Raw genomic sequence first — 20,636 nt, forward strand, 5'->3', positions numbered from 1 at the left:
CGAACGAGCGGCGGAGCGGGGGCGGCGGGAGGATCCGGGGCGGGGCCGCGCCGGGACCGCCCCGGGGCGGGGCGGCGGCACCTGAAGCACCGGCCGGGGGGCTCCGGGGGCTCCGCGGGGCGGGAGGAGGAGGTGCAGCGACCCGGGACCCGACCGCGGGTGCGCGGGGAACGGCGGAGCGCGGGCGGTGGGGCCGGAGCGGGAGGGGACCGGGCTCAGCTGCACCGGGCCGGGACGGATGGGGAGTTTGGAGAGCCATAGGAGTTTTAAGCGCAATAGTAGAAGTGCCGCGAAGAGTTTGCATTCAGCTGTTGCAGACTGTTAATCTATTTTTCACGACGTTTGTCAGGGGAGAGCGCGAACGCAGTCCCCCACTACCACAAATTATGCAGTCGAGTTTCCCGCATTTGGGGAAATCGCAGGGGTCAGCACACCCGGAGTGCAAGGGATGAGCCTCGCCCTGGGAAAACCACCTGCCTGATCATGGTGTCTCCCCTGCCAGGTAAGTATGACTCCAACTCCCAGGCCCCACCGCGCCCGCCCCGCGCACCCACCCCGAGCACACGCTCAGCGCGGCCCCGGCCCCGCTCCCGCGCGGCCCCGCGCTCCCCACCGTCCCGCAGGGTCCCGCCCCGCGCAGCGCCCGCGGACGCGCGTGGCCGCGGGGTTTGTGTGCGGGACGTGTCCCGGCGTCCCCCGCGAGTGTTGTATGATTTGCATGGACACGCCCCCATCCCCGAGGCCCCGCCCTTCTCAGAGCTCGGCTGCTCGAACGTGGCCCCGCCCCCTCCAGGCTCCGCGGGTCCCGCCGCAACCGGGTCCGGTCGGTGCCGCGCGGGGCTCGTGTGTCACCGCCCAGCGTGTGTCACCGCCGACCGTGTGACATGTACAGGTTGACACGGTGGCACTTACAGGGTCTGTACACAGACACCTTCGCAGCCCAGCAACCCCCAGTGCTGGGACCGTGGGGGGCTGGGGGCTGGTGGTGCATGGTGAGAGCAGATGCCCTCTGAGGAGCCACCCACAAGAACACGGTGCTGTGGAAGTGCCCACGCACCCTCCGTGGGGAAGGTGAGGGGCTGTTAAACACCAACAATCGTGGCACCCCAGACCCACCAGCTCCAGAGCCCCACACCTGTGACCCCACAGACCCCAACGTGCCCTCAGCCAACACCGCTCCCCACAGTCCCTCTGCTGCTGTCTGGGCACTGCTGATTTGGCTCTAACAGCACACGCTGTCCATGTGCAAAGGAGAGGGTGGAGAACAGCGATGGCCTTTCACAGAATTAGAGAACTTCTGGCACTCTTTGAAACATCTGGAGCAAAACCTTTGGGTGAGTGGGGGTGGCTCCCGGGTGTGGGAGGATGGATAAGGGAACTGCTGGGGCCAGCACAGAGGGCTGGTTGGGTTTGTTGGTGTTGGTTGTTGTGTCTGTGAGGGTTCAGCTGATCTGACCTGGACCAAACTAGGATGTGAGAGGCTGGAGCGAGGCCTGGACTGTGCAGGCAGGGCCCAGAGGAATGATACTGAGTGCAGGAGGGGATGGGGAGAAAGAGGAGAGGAGGTAGAAAGGCTTGGACTGGAGACTGTCAGTGGCTACACAGTCAATCCCCAAGCTGGGGTGATGGGAGACCCGGGACACAGTGGTGAGGGAGGGACCCCAAGGTATGGGTGCCAGGAGCCCCTGTGACGCAGCTCCCGCAGTGGCACCAAGGTGCTGTGAGTCCCCCCTGCTCAGCAGTGAGGTGTCAATGGCCGGTGAACGCGCCGTCGGCACTGCCAGCGCCCCGGATCGGGGACACGGGCCAGCCCGACCCGGGCCATCAGCCCTCGGCGGGACCGAGCGAATGAGGGGCGAGCCCCGGGGCGGAGAGTCCGCGCTGGAGCCGCCGGTGCGTCGGGAACCGGGAGCAGCGGGACCGGGATGGGCGGAGGGGCGGGGCCTGGCGGGAGGGGGCGTGGTCACAAGCAGTATGTACTGACGGAGGGGGCGGGGTCTTGTAGAAGAGGAGGCTGGGCTATGCAAATCATACAACACTCGCGGGGGACGCCGGGACACGTCCCGCACACAAACCCCGCGGCCACGCGCGTCCGCGGGCGCTGCGCGGGGCGGGACCCTGCGGGACGGTGGGGAGCGCGGGGCCGCGCGGGAGCGGGGCCGGGGCCGCGCTGAGCGTGTGCTCGGGGTGGGTGCGCGGGGCGGGCGCGGTGGGGCCTGGGAGTTGGAGTCATACTTACCTGGCAGGGGAGACACCATGATCAGGCAGGTGGTTTTCCCAGGGCGAGGCTCATCCCTTGCACTCCGGGTGTGCTGACCCCTGCGATTTCCCCAAATGCGGGAAACTCGACTGCATAATTTGTGGTAGTGGGGGACTGCGTTCGCGCTCTCCCCTGATGAACGCGGTTAAAGGACAGATATACAACTGAAGCAAGGCTGCAACATTGGTGGTGAGGGGATGGGGCGATGCTTTGAGTCGGGTGCTATGACTCGATAGTTGTGATGCCCCGCAACAACCGCGCGGCTGCTGGAGGTGGCGGGAGTGAGAGCGGAGAGGTGTCTCCTGGACGGGGACGTGGCGAGGGACACCGGAGCAGCGGGCTGTGGGGACCGCGAGTGTTGGGGGCGAACCCGGGGTGTCCGGGCCCTCCGAATAGGCGGGAAAGCTGTGCGGGGGGTCCGCTCGCCCCCGGTGCGAGGCTCGGGAATAGCCGGGGGTCCTGGGGCATCACAGATGCCCTCTCCGAAGAGGCGCTGCCGATTGCCCGGGAGACGCATCCACATTCCCGGCTGGAATTGGCCAGCGGATCCCTAAGGGTGGGGCTCTGGGCTGCTGCGCCTGGAACCGGAACAATCCGGGAACCACCCGCGGGAGCGGGTCCCGCGCGGGGGAGAGTGGTGGAAGTGCCGGTCCCGCTCCGTTGTACTGTTAATTGGCAAATAAGAAACCCCTAAGCCTCAATTTGTGAGCATTAGTGGGCAGGCGTTCTTTATAATCAGCACTGGACACACAGGGAGGATTGCTTCCCTAATCATCTGTGTGTCCTGTTCTCGCTCAGCGTAGCTAATATTTACGTACAATTTTACATATAACTGTCTTACGTATTCACTACTTTCCTCAGAAAGTTCATTCAGATGTTAATTAGCTCTGAGAAGTTCCTCGGAAATCCTTATTTGGTCACTAGGGGGCTTCTGGTGCTCTCTTGGTCTCTGATGGTCTTCTGGAGCTTGAACTTTCCTTGCACTTGTCCGTTGAGCAGCGTATTTACAGCTGGTTATAGAGCGCCTTTGTTCAGCATCTCTTATCAAAAACTGCATACTTATGTTACGACTACTCTAACTGAAAGCATTCATAAACTTGTAATATTGCAACTGAACCCTGACAGAAACTTACGTAAAGGCCCGTGGAAAACTACTGAACAATGGAGGAATTACTGCCCTGACCGTGAGCACCGCCGGGGTCACACCCGTCGGGTCCGTGAGTGCCGCTGGACTTCCCGGGGGCGGGAATTGGATGCATCTTGTCCAAACTCGAGTCAGACGAAGTCTCTCCCCCGCTCCGTCCCACCCGCGGGGTCGGTGTGCGGGGCCGGCCGCTGACCCGAGTGCCGCCCTCCGCCGCAGCTCGAGCGCGGGGTCGGGACGGAGCCGCTTCTCGGCGGGCGAGTCTCGGGCCGGGGCCGCGCTCGGGCGCTGCTCGGCCCCGCGGGCGGCAGCGGGAGAGGCGAGGCCGGGCCGGTCCCGCAGGGCTCCCGCACGGGCAGAACCGGGATCGGGAGCGGGCGGGTCCTTCCGCCGGGGGCGGGACTCACCTGGCGGGGCAGAGCCCGAACCCATCAGAGGGATCCCGAGGGCCGCACTGGTCCTGCAAGTGCCGGGTCTGCGGGGCACGGGGGTTTCCGCGAGGTTGTGGGGTGAGCAGCGTCCGGGGGAACGCGGACACGGCCGAGAGTGCTCGGTATTACACACGGAGATGGACCCAGGTACGTATCCTTTGAGTTCTCTCCTTTAACCGCGTTTGTCAGGGGAGAGCGCGAACGCAGTCCCCCACTACCACAAATTATGCAGTCCGAGTTCCCGCATTTGGGGAAATCGCAGGGGTCAGCACACCCGGAGTGCAAGGGATGAGCCTCGCCCTGGGAAACCACCTGCCTGATCATGGTGTCTCCCCTGCCAGGTAAGTATGACTCTAACTCCCAGGCCCCACCGCGCCCGCCCCGCGCACCACCCCGAGCACACGCTCAGCGCGGCCCCGGCCCCGCTCCCGCGCGGCCCCGCGCTCCCCACCGTCCCGCAGGTCCCGCCCCGCGCAGCGCCCGCGGACGCGCGTGGCCGCGGGTTTGTGTGCGGGACGTGTCCCGGCGTCCCCGCGAGTGGATGATTTGCATGGACAGCCCCATCCCCGAGGCCCGCCCCGGACCCCGCGAGCAGGGCAGCGCCCCCTGGCGGATCCTCCCGGATGGATTCGGATCCGTTGGATCCCTCGGAACGGAGGGAAGCGGGGGCTGTTTGTTTAACGGGCGTTTTGTTGGGCGGTTCGTGCTGGGTGTTAGAAAGGAACTCGGGAAGAGAGAAGGAGCGCCGGGGGCGGTTCTTTCCCGAGTGCTGTCTGTAACCACAGGGAAGAGGGAGAAGGGAAGGAGAAGAGCCGGGTGAAATTCCCAATTCCATTGTCAGCTGCCCCAGCTGACGTGCAGGGACAGGGAGGAGGCAGAGGGTGAGGTGGATTTTGGGGGCGAGGATGGGGATTAACACCCTTCCAGAAGGATCAGGATGCCTGTTGCAAACAGGAGGGGCACTGGGAAAAGGAGTGTCCTGAATTGCAAAGGGAGAATCAGAAGAGATGGGATTTATGGCAGAAACTGGGCTGGACTGAAGGGGACCGGTCCTCAGGCCAGTCCTCAGGTTCCAGGTAAGCCGGGGAATGGAACAATGGATTTTCTAGTGGATACTGGAGCAGCTCATTCCATAGGTCCTGGCCCTGGGGGACCTTTAGTGAAAGGAAAGTGGGTGTTGTTGCTGTGAAATTCCTCAGGGACAGGGAATCCCCCAGACCCTTTCACAACCCGTGGAGTTCACGACTGGGAACACAAAATGAACGCATGGCTTTCTCCACAGGCCGAGTGTCCTTTGCCATTGCTTGGGCAGGATTTGCTGGGCAAGTTAAATGCACAGTTGACTTTTCCTCAGGACTCTGTCCAGCTGCATATTCCTCTGGAAAACGCATGGAAAGCACAGCTCTACCCACTCACCGAGGGAAACCTGCAGACAAGGGAATCTCCAGTGAAGTTTTAGGTGCAGTGGTACCATTGGTTTGGGCTCTGGGAACCCCGGGATGAGCGAGAAACCCGAGTCTGGTAAAAACTGAACTGAAACCAGGAAGCCAAGTGGTAAGAAAAGACCAACACCCCAGAAAATGAAGGGTCTGGAGAGGACTGGAACCGTTAATAGAGTAATTTTTAGAGTTTGGGTTGCTGCCAATCAGAATCTAACACTCCAGTCCTGCCAGTGAAAAAGCCTCAATCATCAGGATATAGAGCAGTGCAGGAGTGATGGGAAGGTAATGCCTGGACACCTGATGTTCATTCAGTTGTCCCAAATCCCGACACCCTTCTCACCTCAATCCCAGAGACCAATATGGACTTTGCAGTGTTGGATGTGAAAGATGCCTTCTCTTATATCCCTGTGGGTGAACAGAGTCACCTGGTCTGTGCCTTTGAATGGGAAAAAGCCAACTCGAGCAGGGAAATGATATCAAGCCCCTCAAGATTTAAATCTAACTTTGCAATTTTTTTCAGTTGTTCATCAGTAGCTGCAGCTGGACAGCTGTGATCAACAAATTCCACTGCGAACGTCCTGCACTCGGCTGATGTTTTGTTTCAAGGAAAAGAGGAGACAACCCCAAGAGCAGTGGGCTGTCTGGACAGGAGCCTCCAGGAGTGTTGTCAGCAGGACTGAGCAGCACCTGGGGAAAGGTAATTCCAGCAGTGGGAGATGGTGACCAGTGACCCACTGACCACCTGCTCAGAATGGCCCCCGACTGAAACAGAGGGAAGAGCTGCCCCTGCAGAGGGAGGGATGAGCGAGGGAAGGGAGGGACACCCAGCACAGAGAGGTTTCAGTGCTAATTGATAACGAGATGTGTAACCTGTAACCAAGGAACACTGGTGCCTTTGTTTGCTCAAATGTATAAATGCTGATGCTCGGAAAGCAGAGAATGGCCTTGGGGGAACCTCCAGCTCCGGTCTCTGCACTAACAGGGGTAAACCCCAGAAATCCCTCACCTGGGGGTGGGAATTGGCACTGCGCTCGGGGAACGAGCCCGCGGCGGGGACAGCGGTCCCGCTCCAGCCCCCGGGACTCAGTCCCAGCGTCAGGGAGCGGCCGGGGCAGGACGAGCCGCCCGTGCTGGGCTCGGGGGCAGCGGCTCCGGGAGCTCCCGGCGGTGCCCGGGCCGGACCGAGGGGCTGCGGGACCGGCGCGGGGGAAGCAAAGGGGGAGGGGCCTCATCGCGGAGGCGTGTCCATGCAGATCATACAACACTCGCGGGGACGCCCGGGACACGTCCCGCACACAAACCCCGCGGCCACGCGCGTCCGCGGCGACTGCGCGGGCGGGACCGTGCGGGACGGTGGGGAGCGCGGGGCCGCGCGGGAGCGGGGCCGGGGCCGCGCTGAGCGTGTGCTCGGGGTGGGTGCGCGGGGCGGGCGCGGTGGGGCCTGGGAGTTGGAGTCATACTTACCTGGCAGGGGAGACACCATGATCAGGCAGGTGGTTTCCCAGGGCGAGGCTCATCCCTTGCACTCCGGGTGTGCTGACCCCTGCGATTTCCCCAAATGCGGGAAACTCGACTGCATAATTTGTGGTAGTGGGGGACTGCGTTCGCGCTCTCCCCTATCGTGTTGTTCAAAAACAGTCCGGTAAAACAGGAAGCACTCTAACTGTGCTGTGTTTGTTTTTTTCCCCGGCACCCTGATGTGCGTCCTGTTCAGCTCAGCACTTTTCCGGGCCGGGCCGGAACATCCTGATGCTCGCCAGGCAGTTCCTCTACAGGGACGTTCCGGAGCATCCTGATGCTCGCCAGGCAGTTCCTCTACAGGGACGTTCCTTCTGCTCGATCCAAGTTCGTTCTGACCGAGAGCGCCCCGGGCCCACTGCCTGTCGCTCCCCCCATTCGCAGCCTGCACAGGGGGTGGGGGCGATTTGCATCTCCCTGTCCTCTCCCCTATCAATGATGGTTCCACTGAGCTCCTGCTCCCCTCCCTGGGAAGGAACTGATGGTCCACTGAGCCCCTGCTCCCCTCTGATGGTCCCACTGAGCCCCTGCTCCCCTCCCCGGGAAGGAACTGGACGGACACATGGTGAGAACCTGTGGCTTTATTGATCCCTGGCAGCCACAGGGACAGCCGGGCCTGAGCACAGAGACCCCCAGGCCAGGGGGTCCCCTGCCCATCCGCAGCCCCCTGCCCCACTCAAGGGGTCTTGGCCTTCCTCCGCTGGGTGCCCCAGAGCAGCAGGGACAGGGATACGGTGGCAGTGCCCAGGATCCCACTGAAGAGTAGTACCGGGAACGTGCCCTGCCCGGGAGCAGCGGTGAGCGGTGCCACCCCCCGCAGCCCCCCAAAGCCCTCCCTGATCCATCTGGGGGGCAAGCCGGAGAGGGTCCCGTCCCACTGGTGCTCACCTCGCGCAGGCACTTGTAGCTGTGTGAAGGGGCTGTCACAGAGGCACTGGACGAGGCCGGGGCCATCGGGGGCACACGCGGAGTTTCGGGACACGGCCAGGCTGGCAGAGCAGAGTGGGGGGTCACGGGGCCCAGGCCAGACCCCACTGCCAGCCCCAGGCACCCATGCCAGGGTCTGGTCCCCCCCGCCGTACCCAGCTCCATGGAGCCATTGCAGGGGTTTTTCTGGCCCCGGCACTGCCGGATGCTCCCGTCCACTGTCACATCCTGCCAGGCGTCACTCCCGCCCGGACACTCCAGCGCCGGCGGCACCGCGCTGAGGACAGAGCTCAGAGCTCAGCACCAGACCTGCAGGGACCTCCAGCCCCGACCCCCGGCACTCACAGGAGCTGCAGGTGGGTGAAGCCCAGGAAGGAGTCGTTGGGGAGGGACGTCAGGGGGGTTCTCAGTCAGGTCCCTGTGAACAGATGGACCTTCAGCCCCATCCCGCACCCCCGGCCTGGTGGGCACTGGGGTCCCTCCGGACCTCACTGAACCTCAGGCTGTTACCCATACCCCCATTTTCCCCCCAGGCCCCTGGGGGTGCAGCCTCCCCTCCCCCAGGGCTCAGGGCTCCCTGTGGAGCTGCTGAGGGAGGGGCTCGGTCACTGACGTCGTTAACAAAGACCCGGAGCTGGGCCCAGCGGGGGTGCCCTGAGCTCTGCACACCCAGCCCTGACAGTGCCCTGGGCGGGGCCGTCCAGCCGAGCCACCCCCTGCCCCCATCTCTCCAGCCTGGGGACAAGGACGCTGTGTGGGACCGTGGAACAGCCCCTCCACCATGGGCAGCCACGTGTGCCCCGGTGGAGCTGCACCAGCTGTCCCCTGTCACAGAGCTCCAGGAGGGTCTGTCCCACGCTCCCACTGGGCACGAGAGTAGTTTCCCTTTGTCCAAGCCCGGGGGACTGTCCCCGACTGCCACCAGGGCAGAGAGCAGCCAGTGTCCCCTGGGGTGCTGAGACCAGCAGGGCAGGGCTGTGCTGGCCTGGGGCCCCTGGGGGGTCCCACGGAACCCACCCCAGCCCAGCTCCTCACGGAGGCAGAGGGGGCCCCGGGGGACTCACAGGACGATGGCAGCGGTGGCCTCAGCCAGTTCTGGGGGGACACTGTGCAGGGAGCAGTTGCTCAGGTCCAGCCTGGGAGGGGGCAGCAGTTGGGGGGGACAGTAGCACACCTGGTACCCCCCATACCACCCCCCCCCATTCCCATGTGACCCTCAAAACCCACCCTGGCCCCTTTCTGTGCCCGGCCCCCCCCCCCACACCTCCACCCTGCATGTCCTCCATCCAGGCACCCCCCACTCCCGCCGTTCCCCTGACTCCCCTGTGACCCCAAACACCCACTCCGGCACCCCCCGCCCCCGAGCACCCCCGTCACGTGGCCCCCGACCCCCCCGTACCCCAGCAGCCGCCCCCGGGGGGGGCCCCCTCTCCCGGCAGCAGCGCCCGTCGTTCTCGGTGTCTCCCCGGGACTCACAGAACCGGGACACAATGGAGCCGTTCCGCGGCGGCCCCGGGCAGCTCCCGCACACCTTGGGGGGGGACAGGAGGGCATGGGCAGCGCCGGCACCCGGGGCAGCCCCCGACCCCGGGCACCCCCGGACCCCGGGTACCCCCCAATCCCCGGGCACCCCCGATCCCCGGACAACCCTCGGCCTCGGGGCAACCCCCGACTTCCCCGACCGCCGGACACCTCCAAGGCGGTCACCCCCGAACCGCGGGGCATCCCCGGCCCGCAGGTCACCCCCCGAGCCCGGGGCAGCCGCGATGCGGGCACCCGGACCGGGCACTCGCCGACCCTCGGTCCCCCCGTCCCGGGTACTCCCTGACCTCTTGGCACCTCCGATCTGGGGCATCCTCCGCCCACCCCAGCCCCCCGTTCCCGTGCCCCGTCGCTCACTGCGGCCCCGCGGGCGGTCCGGGCCAGCAGCAGCGGCAGCAGCGGGAGCAGCAGCGCGACCCCGCCCATGGCGCCGGGCTGTCTCTCCCCTCCGCGGGCCGGGCGGCCTCTGGACCCGAGCGGGACCGCGGGGGGGCCCCCGCAGCGCGGGCAGCGGGGCGCGGTGACCGGCCGAGGCAGCGGAGCGCGGCGGGGCCGGGATCGGGATCGGGGTCGGAAGCGGGGCCGCCCCACGTGGGGCGGGCGGTTGACGCCATCAGAGCGCGCGGAGGCCGGGCAGAAGCGGCGTCGAGGGCGGCCCCGCCCGTACGTCATCACAGCGCGCACCCGGCTGTCAGGCGGCACGTGTGGCACGCGCCGCCGCCGGTGAGTGTCGCACCGGGTCCGCCGTGACAAGGTCACCGCCCGACCCCACACCGCGCCGGGGGCACTGCGGGCACCGGGCCGGGGCGGGCCGGAGGCCGGCACCGGGCTGGGGACACCGGGGACACCGGGGACCAGGGGACGGGGAGCAGAGCCCCCGGTTAGAGGCACCGGCGACAGCAGGGACGGAGCGGCAGAGCCTGGGCTGGTGTGACTGGGGACACCGGGGAAGGCGGGCTGGGGACAGTAGGGACAGGGCAGCGGGTTCACCACCCGGGGACACGGGACACCCCGGGGCTGGGGAAGCGGCACTGCGAATGCTGAGTTTCGGGGGGAGACACCGGGACCCCCTGGGGGAGCGGCAGCAGGACGGCGGCGGGGTCAGTAGGTGACGGGGACACGCGGAGCGCCGCGGCTCTGGGTCATCGGCTGCTGGGGGCGCGGGGGTCACCGGGGCTGGCGGCAGCAGAGCCTCAGGACACCGAGGGCCCCCCGCAGCGCGAGAGCCTTGGCCCGAGGCCGGTGGGTGCCCCTCGGGACGCGGTGCCCCCGCCCGTGTTTAGTCTGGGTGGGGGAATGCGGGGGGTGACCTTGGACCTGTCCGGGAGCTGGGGCGGTGACGTGTCCCGGGCCGGTGGCGGCCGAGGCGCTGCCCTCTCACCTCCTTCCCCCCCGGGATACCCGGTTCTGCCGTCGCTGACGGACCCCGGCCCGGCTCGGCCTCCCCCGGCCCCCGGCGGGCAGGCCCGGGCAGGCTGTGCCGGGGTGCCAGGAGAGCTCAGCCTAATCCCCCAGGCATTCCCCAGGCGAGCATTCCAACGGGGATCACGGTGGGCACACTGCCACCCGCAGTCCAGCCCCGTCCTCCCTGTGCCCCTAACGCTGCCCCGCCGGGATGGGGGGTCCCCTGCAGCCTGTACCCTGTCTCTGGCTGGGAGGGGGATCCTCCACAGCTGCATCCCCTGCTCCTTGGCACCCTCTGCTCCGGGCTCCCCGCAGTCCCTGCATGCCTGGGGAGGCAGAAGAGGGGTTGTCTACCCGGCCACCCCCTCCTGCTGCACAGGGGGCAGAGCTCGGGGGGGCCCCGGGATCCCCCTGTGAGCGAGACAGGGGTGCCAGAGCCAGCGAGTGCTCAGGTGTTTGCTCCACCTGGCTGGTGCCCGGAACCCCTCTGGCTGCCAGCCCCCCCCTGTCGTCTGTCCGTCCCTGGCCGTGTGGGGCGTGTGGTGTGGGGGTCACCCTGCCCAGCCTCTGCCCTCAGGGATCAGAGTGTGGGAGCTCCTCCTGCCCCTCCTCGCCGGTGCAGACTGGGCTCTGCTGTGCCCTCCCCCGCCCCGTCGGCCGGTCCTGCTGCGGGGGCTGCGCTGTGACGGCCCCAGAGCGCCGGGCTGGCGCCGGGGCCGGGCGGGGGGCGGGCTGGGCTGGGCTGGTCTCTCGCACCGGGGGCGGCTCTGCCGGGGCTGAGCAGTGTCGGGGCGGTTGGGCCGGGCTGGGTTTGGCGGGGCTGTCCTGCTCCGGGGGCAGCCGTGCTGGGCTTGGCTCCGGTGGGACCGGCACTGCCACGCTCAGGGCTGTCCTGCTCCCGGGGCGGCTGGGTGGGGTTTGGCTCTGGTGGGACCGGCACTACCAGTATCGGGGCTGTCCTGCTCTGGGGGTGGCTGTGGTTGGGTTTGGCTCCTGTGGGATCAGAGATGTCCTGCTCTGGGGGTGGCTGTGTTGGGTTTGGCTCCTGTGGGGTCAGAGATGTCCTGCTCTGGGGGTGGCTGTGTTGGGTTTGGCTCCTGTGGGGTCAGAGCTGGCCTGCTGTGGGGGCGGCCCTGTTGGGTTTGGCTGGTTCTGCCGGGGCTGGCGGGGCCCGTGCCGTGGGGGCCTGGGTGTGACTGTTTTTGCAGCCAGGGCCTCAGTGCTCTTTGGAGGCGCTTGGGTTCCCCTCGGCGGGGCAGGTGGGGCAGCCCAGGGGTGGCCAAGCCCGGCCCAGAGGGAGGAGAAAGAGGAGGAGGAGGAGGAGGAGGGTCTGACCAAATCCCCCCCGCACTGGGTCCTTGAGGCCAAGACAGAGCGAGCGAAGGTCCCTGCGGTGCTGACACGTCCTTCTCACAGCTGCCAGCGCCGGGGCGATGCCGGCCAGGACGTGCTGCCGGGGCGGCTGCCGGGGCTCGGGGTGCCCATGAGGCCGGCGGGACGTGGGTGGCCGGGCAGCAGTGGCGCTGGCAGGGCGGCGGCACAGAGACACGCTCACTATGGAGTTCACCACCATCGACTACACCATCTTCGTGCTGCTGCTGGTGCTGTCCATGGCCATCGGGCTGTTCTACGCGCTGAGCGGCGACCGGCAGCGCACGGTGCAGGAGTTCCTGCTGGCCAACCGTGACATGGGCTGCCTGCCCGTCGCCCTGTCCCTGCTGGCCACCTTCCAGTCGGCCGTGGCCATCCTGGGCGTGCCCGCCGAGATCTACCGCTTCGGCACCGAGTACTGGTTCCTCGGCTGCTCCTACTTCCTGGGGCTGCTCATCCCGGCGCACGTCTTCATCCCCGTCTTCTACCGCCTGCGCATCACCAGCACCTACGAGGTGAGCGGGGGGGCAAGGGGGGCGCAGGGGACCCCGTGGCCAGGTGGGGCAGTGCCCTGACCCCTCTCCCCGCAGTATCTGGAGCTGCGCTTCAACAAGACGGTGCGAGTGCTGGGCACTGTCACCTTCATCTTCCAGATGGTGTGTGGGGCTGGGGAGCGTGGGGGGCATGGGGGGCGTGGGGGCTAGGCACGGCTCAGCACCACACTCTCCTCCTCACAGGTCATCTACATGGGCGTGGTGCTCTATGCGCCCGCGCTGGCCCTCAATGCAGGTAAGGGGGGACGGGTGGGAGGGATGCCGGGAGCCTGCTGCCTCCCACCCCGTTAACGGCCTCTGCTGCTTCCAGTGACGGGCTTTGACCTCTGGAGCGCAGTGCTGACCATAGGGCTGGTCTGCACCCTCTACACTACACTGGTGAGTCCCCGGTGCCGCGGGTGCCCCGTGCCCCTGCCGTGCCGTGGTGACGGGCACCGTGACCCTGCGGTGACCCTGTGCCCCTGCTGTGCCCCTGCCGTGACGGGCACGGTGTGTCCCCCAGGGCGGGCTGAAGGCTGTCATCTGGACAGACGTGTTCCAGACGCTGGTGATGGTGGCAGGCCAGCTGGCTGTCATCGTGGTGGGCGCACAGCGGGTGGGCGGCATGGCCCACGTCTGGCACGTGGCCGAGCAGGAGGGCAAGATCTCCAGCATCGAGTGAGTGACCCACCAGGACCCCCGTGTCACACCAGGGGGACACGCGGGGCAGCCTGGGGTGGGGGAAAGGAACCCCCACAGTGCGGGTCCATCCCTGCTGCCCCCTTTCTTGTGGGGTGCCAGTGAGGACCTGCCACTGTGACCTCTTGGTGCTCCTCACAGCCTGGACCCCAACCCCCTGGAGCGCCACACCTTCTGGACCCTGGCCATGGGCGGGGTGTTCATGATGCTGTCGCTGTACGGGGTGAACCAGGCGCAGGTGCAGCGCTACCTCAGTGCCCGCAGCGAGCGGGAGGCCAAGCTGTGAGTGGGGCCGGGGCTGGGGGTCCCCGCACCCGGGATGGGCCCCCTTTGCCTCCCCCAGCCCTGACACCCCCCCGGTGCCTGCAGCTCCTGCTACGCCGTGTTCCCCTGCCAGCAGATCGTGCTCTGCCTCAGCTGCCTCACAGGCCTCGTCATGTTTGTCTACGACCGGGAGCACCCGCTGACCCCACGCCCTGGCTCCTCTGACCAGGTGGGTGCAGACCCCTTCCCCGTGTCCCTCCCTGAGCCCCAACACCCGCACTGATCCCCTGCCCCAGCTGGTGCTGATCTTCGTGATGGACGTGCTGCGGGACCTGCCGGGACTGCCCGGGCTCTTCGTTGCCTGCCTCTTCAGCGGCTGCCTCAGGTGAGCGGGGCGGCCCTGGGGCAGTGGCTCGGAGGTCCTGGCCAAGCCCCCTCCCGCTCCCTCCTCCTCAGCACCATCTCCTCCGCCTTCAACTCGCTGGCCACGGTGACCATGGAGGACCTGGTGCGGCCGCACCTCCCCGGGCTGTCGGAGTCACGGGCCACGCTGCTCTCCAAGCTGCTGGGTGAGCGGCCGGGGGGCTGCCAGGGGGGTGGCAGGGGGGCCGGGATGTCAGGGGGCTCCCCAGCACCGCCATGACCCCCCGCTCCCCTCCCCAGCTTTGGTTACGGGCTGCTGTGCCTGGGCATGGCGTACGTGTCCTCCATGCTGGGACCTGTGCTGCAGGTAGGGATGGGGCTGTGGGACCCCCAGCTCCGGCAACCCAGACGGGCTGTGGGACCCCAGCTCTGGCACCCCAAACGGGGCGAGGGACCCCAGCTCTGGCACCCCCAGGGGTCGTGGGTCCGGCGCTGAGGGCCCGTGTTCCTGCAGGCGGCCATCAGCATCTTCGGCATGGTGGGGGGTCCCCTCCTGGGCTCTTCTGCCTTGGCATGTTCTTCCCCTGTGCCAACCCATGGTGAGTGCCCTCCCACCCGTGAGTGTGTCCCCCCCTCCCGTGAGTGTCCCCAGCCCCACAGGGGTTGGTGGGGAGGTCTGGGTCAGTCCGAGCCCGGCTGTCCCCTGTCACAGGGAGCCGCCTTGGGGCTGGTGGCCGGGCTGGCCATGGCCTTCTGGGTGGGCATCGGCAGGCCCTCCTGAAGAACATGGGGCAGGCTGGGGGGGCGCCCCATGCCCAACAGCACAGCGCTGCCGACTGTGGGCAACCTCACCACCATCCTGGCTACCACCCCTGCTGCCCCCCACGCCGACCCCGAGGTGAGCGGACGGGGGCTCAGGGGCAAGGTGGGGGGGGTGAGGGGGTGCTCCTCTGCACAGCCCCTGACACCTCGTGTCCCCCAGCCCTACGGGGCTGCAGCGATTCTACAGCCTGTCCTACATGTGGTACAGCGCCCACAACTCCACCACGGTCATCGTGGTGGGGGTCCTTGTCAGCCTGCTCACTGGTGAGTGTGTGGCGGTGGGGGGGCCACCATGACCCCCCCGGCCCCGCTCAACCCCTCTGCCCCCCAGGCCCGACGCCGCCAGAGGCCCTGGACCCTCGCACCATCTCCCCTGTGGTGCCCCGGCTGCTCTGCTGCCTGTCCCCCAAATCCGGCAGCGGCTCTGCTGTGGGGGGGGAGACCCTGCCCAGGTGAGGAAACAGACCCCCAGCACCTTGGGGGAAGGGGGACATGGGGTGGGTGCCCCCTGCCCCTGCTGCCCCCCACTGTGCCCCCCTGCTCCCTGCTCTGTCCCTGCAGACCCCTGGCCATGCAGATGCCACAGAGAAGAGCAATGGGATTCCCAATGGCCTGGGCCCCCCCGGGCAGCGGGAGGAGGAGGAGGAAGGACAGGGGTACATCCGCAGTGCCACGGCCCCCTCCTATGCCGTGCAGGAAACCTCCTTCTGACCCCCCCGGCGTGGGGATCCTGGACACCTCCCAGCCGTGGGGCTCAAAGCCCCAGTGGGGCACCCACAGATGGACAGGGAGTGCCAAATAGTGGGGTGTGGGGTCCCTGGTGGGGGGCCGGTGTGCTGCCCCCCAGGGGGGCTCTGGGACCATGTCTGGGGGGTGTCAGAGCGGTGCCCCCCACCCAGGCTGGGATGCTGCCCAGTGCCCCCAGCCTGGCCATGTGCCTTACACACCGCTCTGCTCTGGGGGCTGCCTGGACCCCTCGGGGTGCAGAGCACACCCCCGAAGGCCCTGTCAATCATCTCTGTGTTTAATGTCCCCCCAATAAATGGTTCTGGAGCACAGCTGTCAGAGGGTCCCTGGGAACCACCCCCTCCCTGCTGTAACCCTGGACCCCCATCTCTCCAAACATTGGGGTGTCCCCACTGTCCCCCAAGAACCCACAAGTCCTCATTTCCCTGATCAGTGGGGGAGTCTCACTGTACCTCAGAACCCCTCAAGCACTGGGAGTCCCCACGAGATCCCATGGGAACACCGTCTCCCCAAACACTGGGTTGTCCCCACTGCCCCCCAAGAGCCCATGGGGCCACGGACCCCCATTTTCCCTGGGGAGGGGCCGCACTGTCGCCTGGGACCTGACGGGACTCCTGTCTCCCCAAGCAGCGGTTGTCTCCACTGTCCCCCAGGAGCCCATGGGGACAGAGGCCCCCTGCTCCCATGAGCGCTGGGGGTCCCACTGACCCCCCGGGCCCCCCAAGCCCCCGAGATACCGGGGGTGTCTCCGCTGTCCCCCGAACCGCCTGGGGCACGTGACCCCGCGCCCCCGCCCCTTTTGCGGCCCCACCCCTCTGGCCCCGCCCCCTGGTCTTGGGGCGGGGCGTGCTGACGTGCTGGCGCGGTGACGTGCCGGCGCGGTGACGTCACGGCGCTGCGATGGCGCCCCGGCGCCCCCCGGAGCTGTACCGGGCGCCGTTCCCGCTCTACACTGTTCGCCTGCACCCGCGCCGGGCGCTCGCCATCACCGCCGGCGGCGGCGGCGCCGCCAAGACCGGCATCCGCAATGGCGTGGTACGGGGGCAGGCGAGGGCTCGGGGGGAGCGGGTCTGAGCGTGGGGACGGGGGGCTTTGGGGGACCAGGCTGCAGCGTGGGGGGTGGAGGTTTGAGCACCGGGGGAGTCTGAGGGGCCGGGGGACCCGGGGGTGTGTGGGGGCCAGGTCTGAGCGAGCAGGGGGGGTCTGAGGGGTCGGGGGACCCGAGGGTGTGTGGGGGCCAGGTTTGAGCGAGCAGGGGGGGTCGGAGGGGCCGGGGGACCCGGGGGTGTGGGGGCCAGGTTTGAGCGAACAGGGGGGGTCGGAGGGGCCGGGGGACCCGGGGGTGGTGGGGGCCGGGTCTGAGCGAGCGGGGGGGGTCTGAGGGGCTGGGGGACCGAGGGTGTGTGTGGGGGCCAGGTCTGAGCGAGCGGGGGCTGCGGGATTTGGGTGCCCGGCTCACGGGGAGGCCCCAAAGGGGTGTCCCCGGGGAACCCCCCAGAGCCCGGCGGGGGCCGCGGCTGAGCCACCCCCGCCCCCGCAGCACTTCCTGCAGATGGAGCAGATCGGGGGGCAGCTCAGCGCGTCGTACTGCACTGCCACGACACCGATGACCCGCGCCACCATGACCCATGGCGCTGGCCGGGGACGTGATCGCCGCCGGGCAGGGACAAAGCTGCCACATCCTGCGCTTCACCCTGCAGGAGCCCGAGGGCCCGGGCACCGCCGGGCGCGACGGTGAGAGCCCGAGTCACCGGGGGCGGCATGGGGCACCTGCCCTGGGGCGAGGGGGATGTGGGGACGGGCACTGCCCTGGACTGCCCCCTCATACCTGCCCTGGGTGCCCTGTGGAGGGCTGGGTAGTGTTTTGGAGATGAGGCATTCTGTGGACACCCCCGTGCCCGCCTTGGATCCCCCTCTCCGTGCCTACGTTGGGTGCAGTGGGGCAGGATATGGGGAACTGGGGGTCTGTGGGGTGGCTTGGAGATGGGGCACTGCCCTGAACCCCTGCATGTCTGTCCTGGACCTGCCTCTCTGTACTTGCCCTGGGTGCCATGGGGAGCTCTGGGGATGGGACACTGCCCTGGAACCCCTCTGTGCTTTCCCTAGACCCCTCCTTGGACCCATCCCAGGTGCTGTGGGCAGGGTGTGGGGGGCTGGAGAGTGTTTTGGGGATGGGCAGTGCCCTGGACTCCACCTTCTCTCTGCTCTGGGTGCCCTGGGGCAGAAGCTGTGGGGTGCTTTGGAGATGGGGCTCAGCTGTGGACTCCCCCCCATGCCCACCCTGGATCTCCCCCGTGCCTGCCCTGGGTGCTGTAGGACAGGGCGTGGGAAGCTGGGGGTCTATGGAGTGTTTTGGGGATGGGCAGTGCCCTGGAACCCCCCTGGATCCCTCCCTGTGCCCACCCCGGGTGCTGTGGGGGCTTTGGGTACCGGAGCTGCCCCGGACCCCCCGTGCGTGCCCCGGGCGCTGTGGGGGGGCGTGTGGGGTGCTGTGGGGACGGGCACTGCCCCCCTGTGCCCCCCGTGCCCGCCCTGCCAGCCCCGTGTCCCGGTTGCAGGCGGGGGGGACAAGGGCGTGCGGCGGCGGCGCGGCCCCGGCGGGGGGGCCCCGGGGGACACGCAGGGCCGGCCCCGCGAGGTGAGGGTGGAGAGCCTGCACCGCGTGCGCACCGACTTCAGCGCCGACGCCCTGCAGAAGGCCGTGCGCTTCAGCAGCGACGGCGCCCTGCTCGCCACCGGCGGTGCCGACGGCTTCCTGCGCCTCTGGGAGGTGGGCACGGGGCGAGCTGTGGTGGGCAGGGGGGGCCAGGGGGCACAGGACAGTGGAGTTGGGCACGGGGGGCCAGGGCAGGCACAGAAAGCTGGGGGGACGTGGGGGAGCCAAGGGGGGCACAGACGAAGGGAGATGGGCACAGGGGGCTGGCAGAGGGAAGCGGGGGCTGGCAGAGGGAAGCGGGGGCCAGCACTGCCGTGCTGGTGGCAGCACGTGTCGGGCAGGGATGGCTGGATCAGCATCAGTTCCCTAACTCTGATTCCCCCCACACCTGCCCGGGGCTGCAGCGGGGCCCAGCCCCTGCCCAGCGCCCTCACGGCTCTGCCCCCACAGTTCCCCAGCATGAAGAAGATGCTGGAGTTCAAAGCCCACGATGGGGAGATCGAGGATATTGCGCTCGGCCCTGACAACAAGGTGAGCGTCGGGCAGCCCTGCGGCCCCTTGGCCCTGCAGAAGAGCAGCGTCTGACCCCTGTGCTGTGTGTGGCAGGTGGTGACGGCAGGGAGGGACTTCCAGTGCTGCGTGTGGCAGCAGGACCAGCTGGTGACGGGGCTGCGCTGGCACGAGAACCTGCCCGGCATCCCCGACAAGGCCTATCGCTACCAGGCCTGCCGGTGAGGGCTGGGGATGGGGCAGGGAGCTGGGAACAGACCAGTGGGGATGGGGATGGGGCATGGAGCTGGGAACAGACCACCGGGACTGGGGATGGGGCAGGGAGCTGGGAACAGACTGCTGGGAATGGAGCAGGGAGCTGGGAACAGACCACTGGGAATGGAGCAGGGAGCTAGGAACAGACCACCGGGACTGCGGATGAGACAGGGAGCTGGGAACAGACCACCGGGGATGGGGATGGGACAGGGAGCTGGGAACAGACCACTGGGGCTGGGGATGGGGCAGGGAGCTGGGAACAGACCACCGGGACTGGGGATGGGGCAGGGAGCTGGGAACAGATCACTGGGGATGGGATGGGGCAGGGAGCTGGGAACAGACCACCGGGACTGGGGATGGGGCAGGGGGCTGAGAATGGGCCACCAGGGCTGGGGATGGGCTATCCCCAGCTGCTGCCTTGTACTGAACCCTGTCCCGGTTGGGTCTGCAGGGAGGGGTTCCCGGGCTCTGCTGCTCTACTGGGGAGGGGGCTGGATGCCAGGAGAGCCACAGCCTGTGCCCTGTGCCCCCTATGCCCCCTGAGCCTTGTGCCCCCCATGCCCCATGCCCCTGTCCCCTGGCAGGTTTGGGGCAGTGGAGGACAGTGCTGGGGCGCTGCGGCTCTACACGGTGCAGGTGCCCCACAAGCGGGAGCGCCGCCCCCCGCCCTGCTACCTGACCAAGTGGGACGGGAAGAACTTCCTGCCGCTGCTGACACGGCCCTGCGGCTCCGAGGTCATCTCCTGCCTCTCCATCAGGTACCCCGGGGCCTGGGGGAGGAGGGGGGCTGTGGCAACCCCAGCTCACTGCCCTTTCCCCGCAGTGATTCGGGCACTTTCCTGGGGCTGGGCACAGTGACGGGCTCCGTGGCCATCCACATCGCCTTCTCGCTGCAGGTGAGCTGGGGCAGGGGTGTGGGGCAGCTCCAGTGCCCCCCAGCTGGCCTCTCACCCCCCTGTGCCCCCCAGAGGCTGTACTACGTGAAGGAGGCCCACGGCATCGTGGTGACCGACGTGGCCTTTGTCCCCGAGAGCCAGCCCGGGCGGGAGCTGCTGGGGGGCCACGAGGCCGCCCTGCTCAGCGTGGCCGTGGACAGTCGCTGCAAGCTGCACCTGCTGCCCACCCGACGTACGTCCTGGGACTGCTGAGGGGCTGCTGGGGGGCTGCCTGGGGGCTGGGGTGCCTCTACCCCTCCCGCAGCATGGGGGGCTGCAGCCCCCCTTCACCCATCTCTGCCCCACAGGCTCCCTCCCGGTTTGGCTGCTGCTGCTGCTCTGTGCCGGGCTCATCGTGGCCACCATCCTGCTGCTGCAGCTTGCCTTCCCGGGCTTCCTGTAGCCCCCCAGCCCCTGGAGGGGACCCCTCGGCGCCAGGAGCAACCCCCCAGCCTCGACACCCCCTCCCCACAGACTGTGAAACAGAAAAGGGACCAGCCCCGGCCCCACCCCCCGCTGGTGTTCGGGGTGTGCAGGAGGGGCCGGGGAGCTGCCCGGGGCCCGGCCCACCGGGACTGTGCGGGCAGCGGGGCAGGGCCAGCCCTGGGACAGGGGGCCTACCGGACACGGGGGTCCCCTGCCCCAGAAGGAGGGCGTCCTGCTGGCCCCCCGCCCCACTGTGGCCATTAAACTGGAGCATGAAGACAGTGCTGTGTCTGTGCCGGGGGAGTGGGGCTGGTTTGGGCGCGTTGCACTGGTCTCCGTCCGGGAGAATGTGTGCCCTCGGGGGGGCCGGGCCGTGCCCTCGGGGGG

At 67.9% G+C, this 20,636-nt stretch overlaps 3 protein-coding genes and 4 non-coding genes across 7 annotated transcripts; 4 read left to right on the plus strand and 3 right to left on the minus strand.

Moving 5' to 3' along the window:
• Positions 1 to 346: 346 nt before the first annotated feature.
• On the minus strand, positions 347 to 510 carry LOC116785327. Its single transcript, XR_004356487.1, has one exon. It is a non-coding gene; the product is annotated as a U1 spliceosomal RNA (small nuclear RNA).
• A 1,721-nt stretch (positions 511 to 2,231) lies between these two features.
• Positions 2,232 to 2,395, plus strand: LOC116785328. The gene has a single exon (XR_004356488.1). It is a non-coding gene; the product is annotated as a U1 spliceosomal RNA (small nuclear RNA).
• A 1,626-nt stretch (positions 2,396 to 4,021) lies between these two features.
• On the minus strand, positions 4,022 to 4,184 carry LOC116785313. The gene has a single exon (XR_004356473.1). It is a non-coding gene; the product is annotated as a U1 spliceosomal RNA (small nuclear RNA).
• Positions 4,185 to 6,733: 2,549 nt separating this feature from the next.
• On the plus strand, positions 6,734 to 6,896 carry LOC116785312. Its single transcript, XR_004356472.1, has one exon. It is a non-coding gene; the product is annotated as a U1 spliceosomal RNA (small nuclear RNA).
• A 460-nt stretch (positions 6,897 to 7,356) lies between these two features.
• ATRAID (all-trans retinoic acid induced differentiation factor) lies at positions 7,357 to 12,153 on the minus strand. The gene is given in 12 exon segments (XM_032682264.1): positions 7,357 to 7,576; positions 7,684 to 7,707; positions 7,709 to 7,770; positions 7,773 to 7,784; positions 7,878 to 7,999; positions 8,068 to 8,123; positions 8,125 to 8,140; positions 8,787 to 8,858; positions 9,122 to 9,135; positions 9,137 to 9,253; positions 9,622 to 10,093; positions 12,083 to 12,153. Coding segments are annotated over 12 exon segments (1,143 nt in total). The 3' UTR covers positions 7,357 to 7,471.
• On the plus strand, positions 12,129 to 15,785 carry SLC5A6 (solute carrier family 5 member 6). Its single transcript, XM_032682922.1, is given in 17 exon segments — positions 12,129 to 12,554; positions 12,630 to 12,695; positions 12,777 to 12,828; positions 12,904 to 12,971; positions 13,096 to 13,250; positions 13,413 to 13,553; positions 13,641 to 13,764; positions 13,832 to 13,920; positions 13,992 to 14,104; positions 14,199 to 14,265; positions 14,413 to 14,497; positions 14,611 to 14,769; positions 14,771 to 14,796; positions 14,881 to 14,984; positions 15,052 to 15,120; positions 15,123 to 15,172; positions 15,282 to 15,785. Coding segments are annotated over 17 exon segments (1,848 nt in total). The 5' UTR covers positions 12,129 to 12,224; the 3' UTR covers positions 15,432 to 15,785.
• A 562-nt stretch (positions 15,786 to 16,347) lies between these two features.
• Positions 16,348 to 20,531, plus strand: PREB (prolactin regulatory element binding). Its single transcript, XM_032682923.1, is given in 10 exon segments — positions 16,348 to 16,502; positions 17,008 to 17,094; positions 17,096 to 17,201; positions 18,026 to 18,237; positions 18,574 to 18,654; positions 18,730 to 18,854; positions 19,473 to 19,646; positions 19,712 to 19,784; positions 19,857 to 20,016; positions 20,132 to 20,531. Coding segments are annotated over 10 exon segments (1,248 nt in total). The 5' UTR covers positions 16,348 to 16,367; the 3' UTR covers positions 20,227 to 20,531.
• Positions 20,532 to 20,636: the final 105 nt, after the last annotated feature.

This window comes from Chiroxiphia lanceolata, chromosome 3 (genome assembly GCF_009829145.1).
Source record: "Chiroxiphia lanceolata isolate bChiLan1 chromosome 3, bChiLan1.pri, whole genome shotgun sequence".
NCBI lineage: Eukaryota > Metazoa > Chordata > Aves > Passeriformes > Pipridae > Chiroxiphia > Chiroxiphia lanceolata.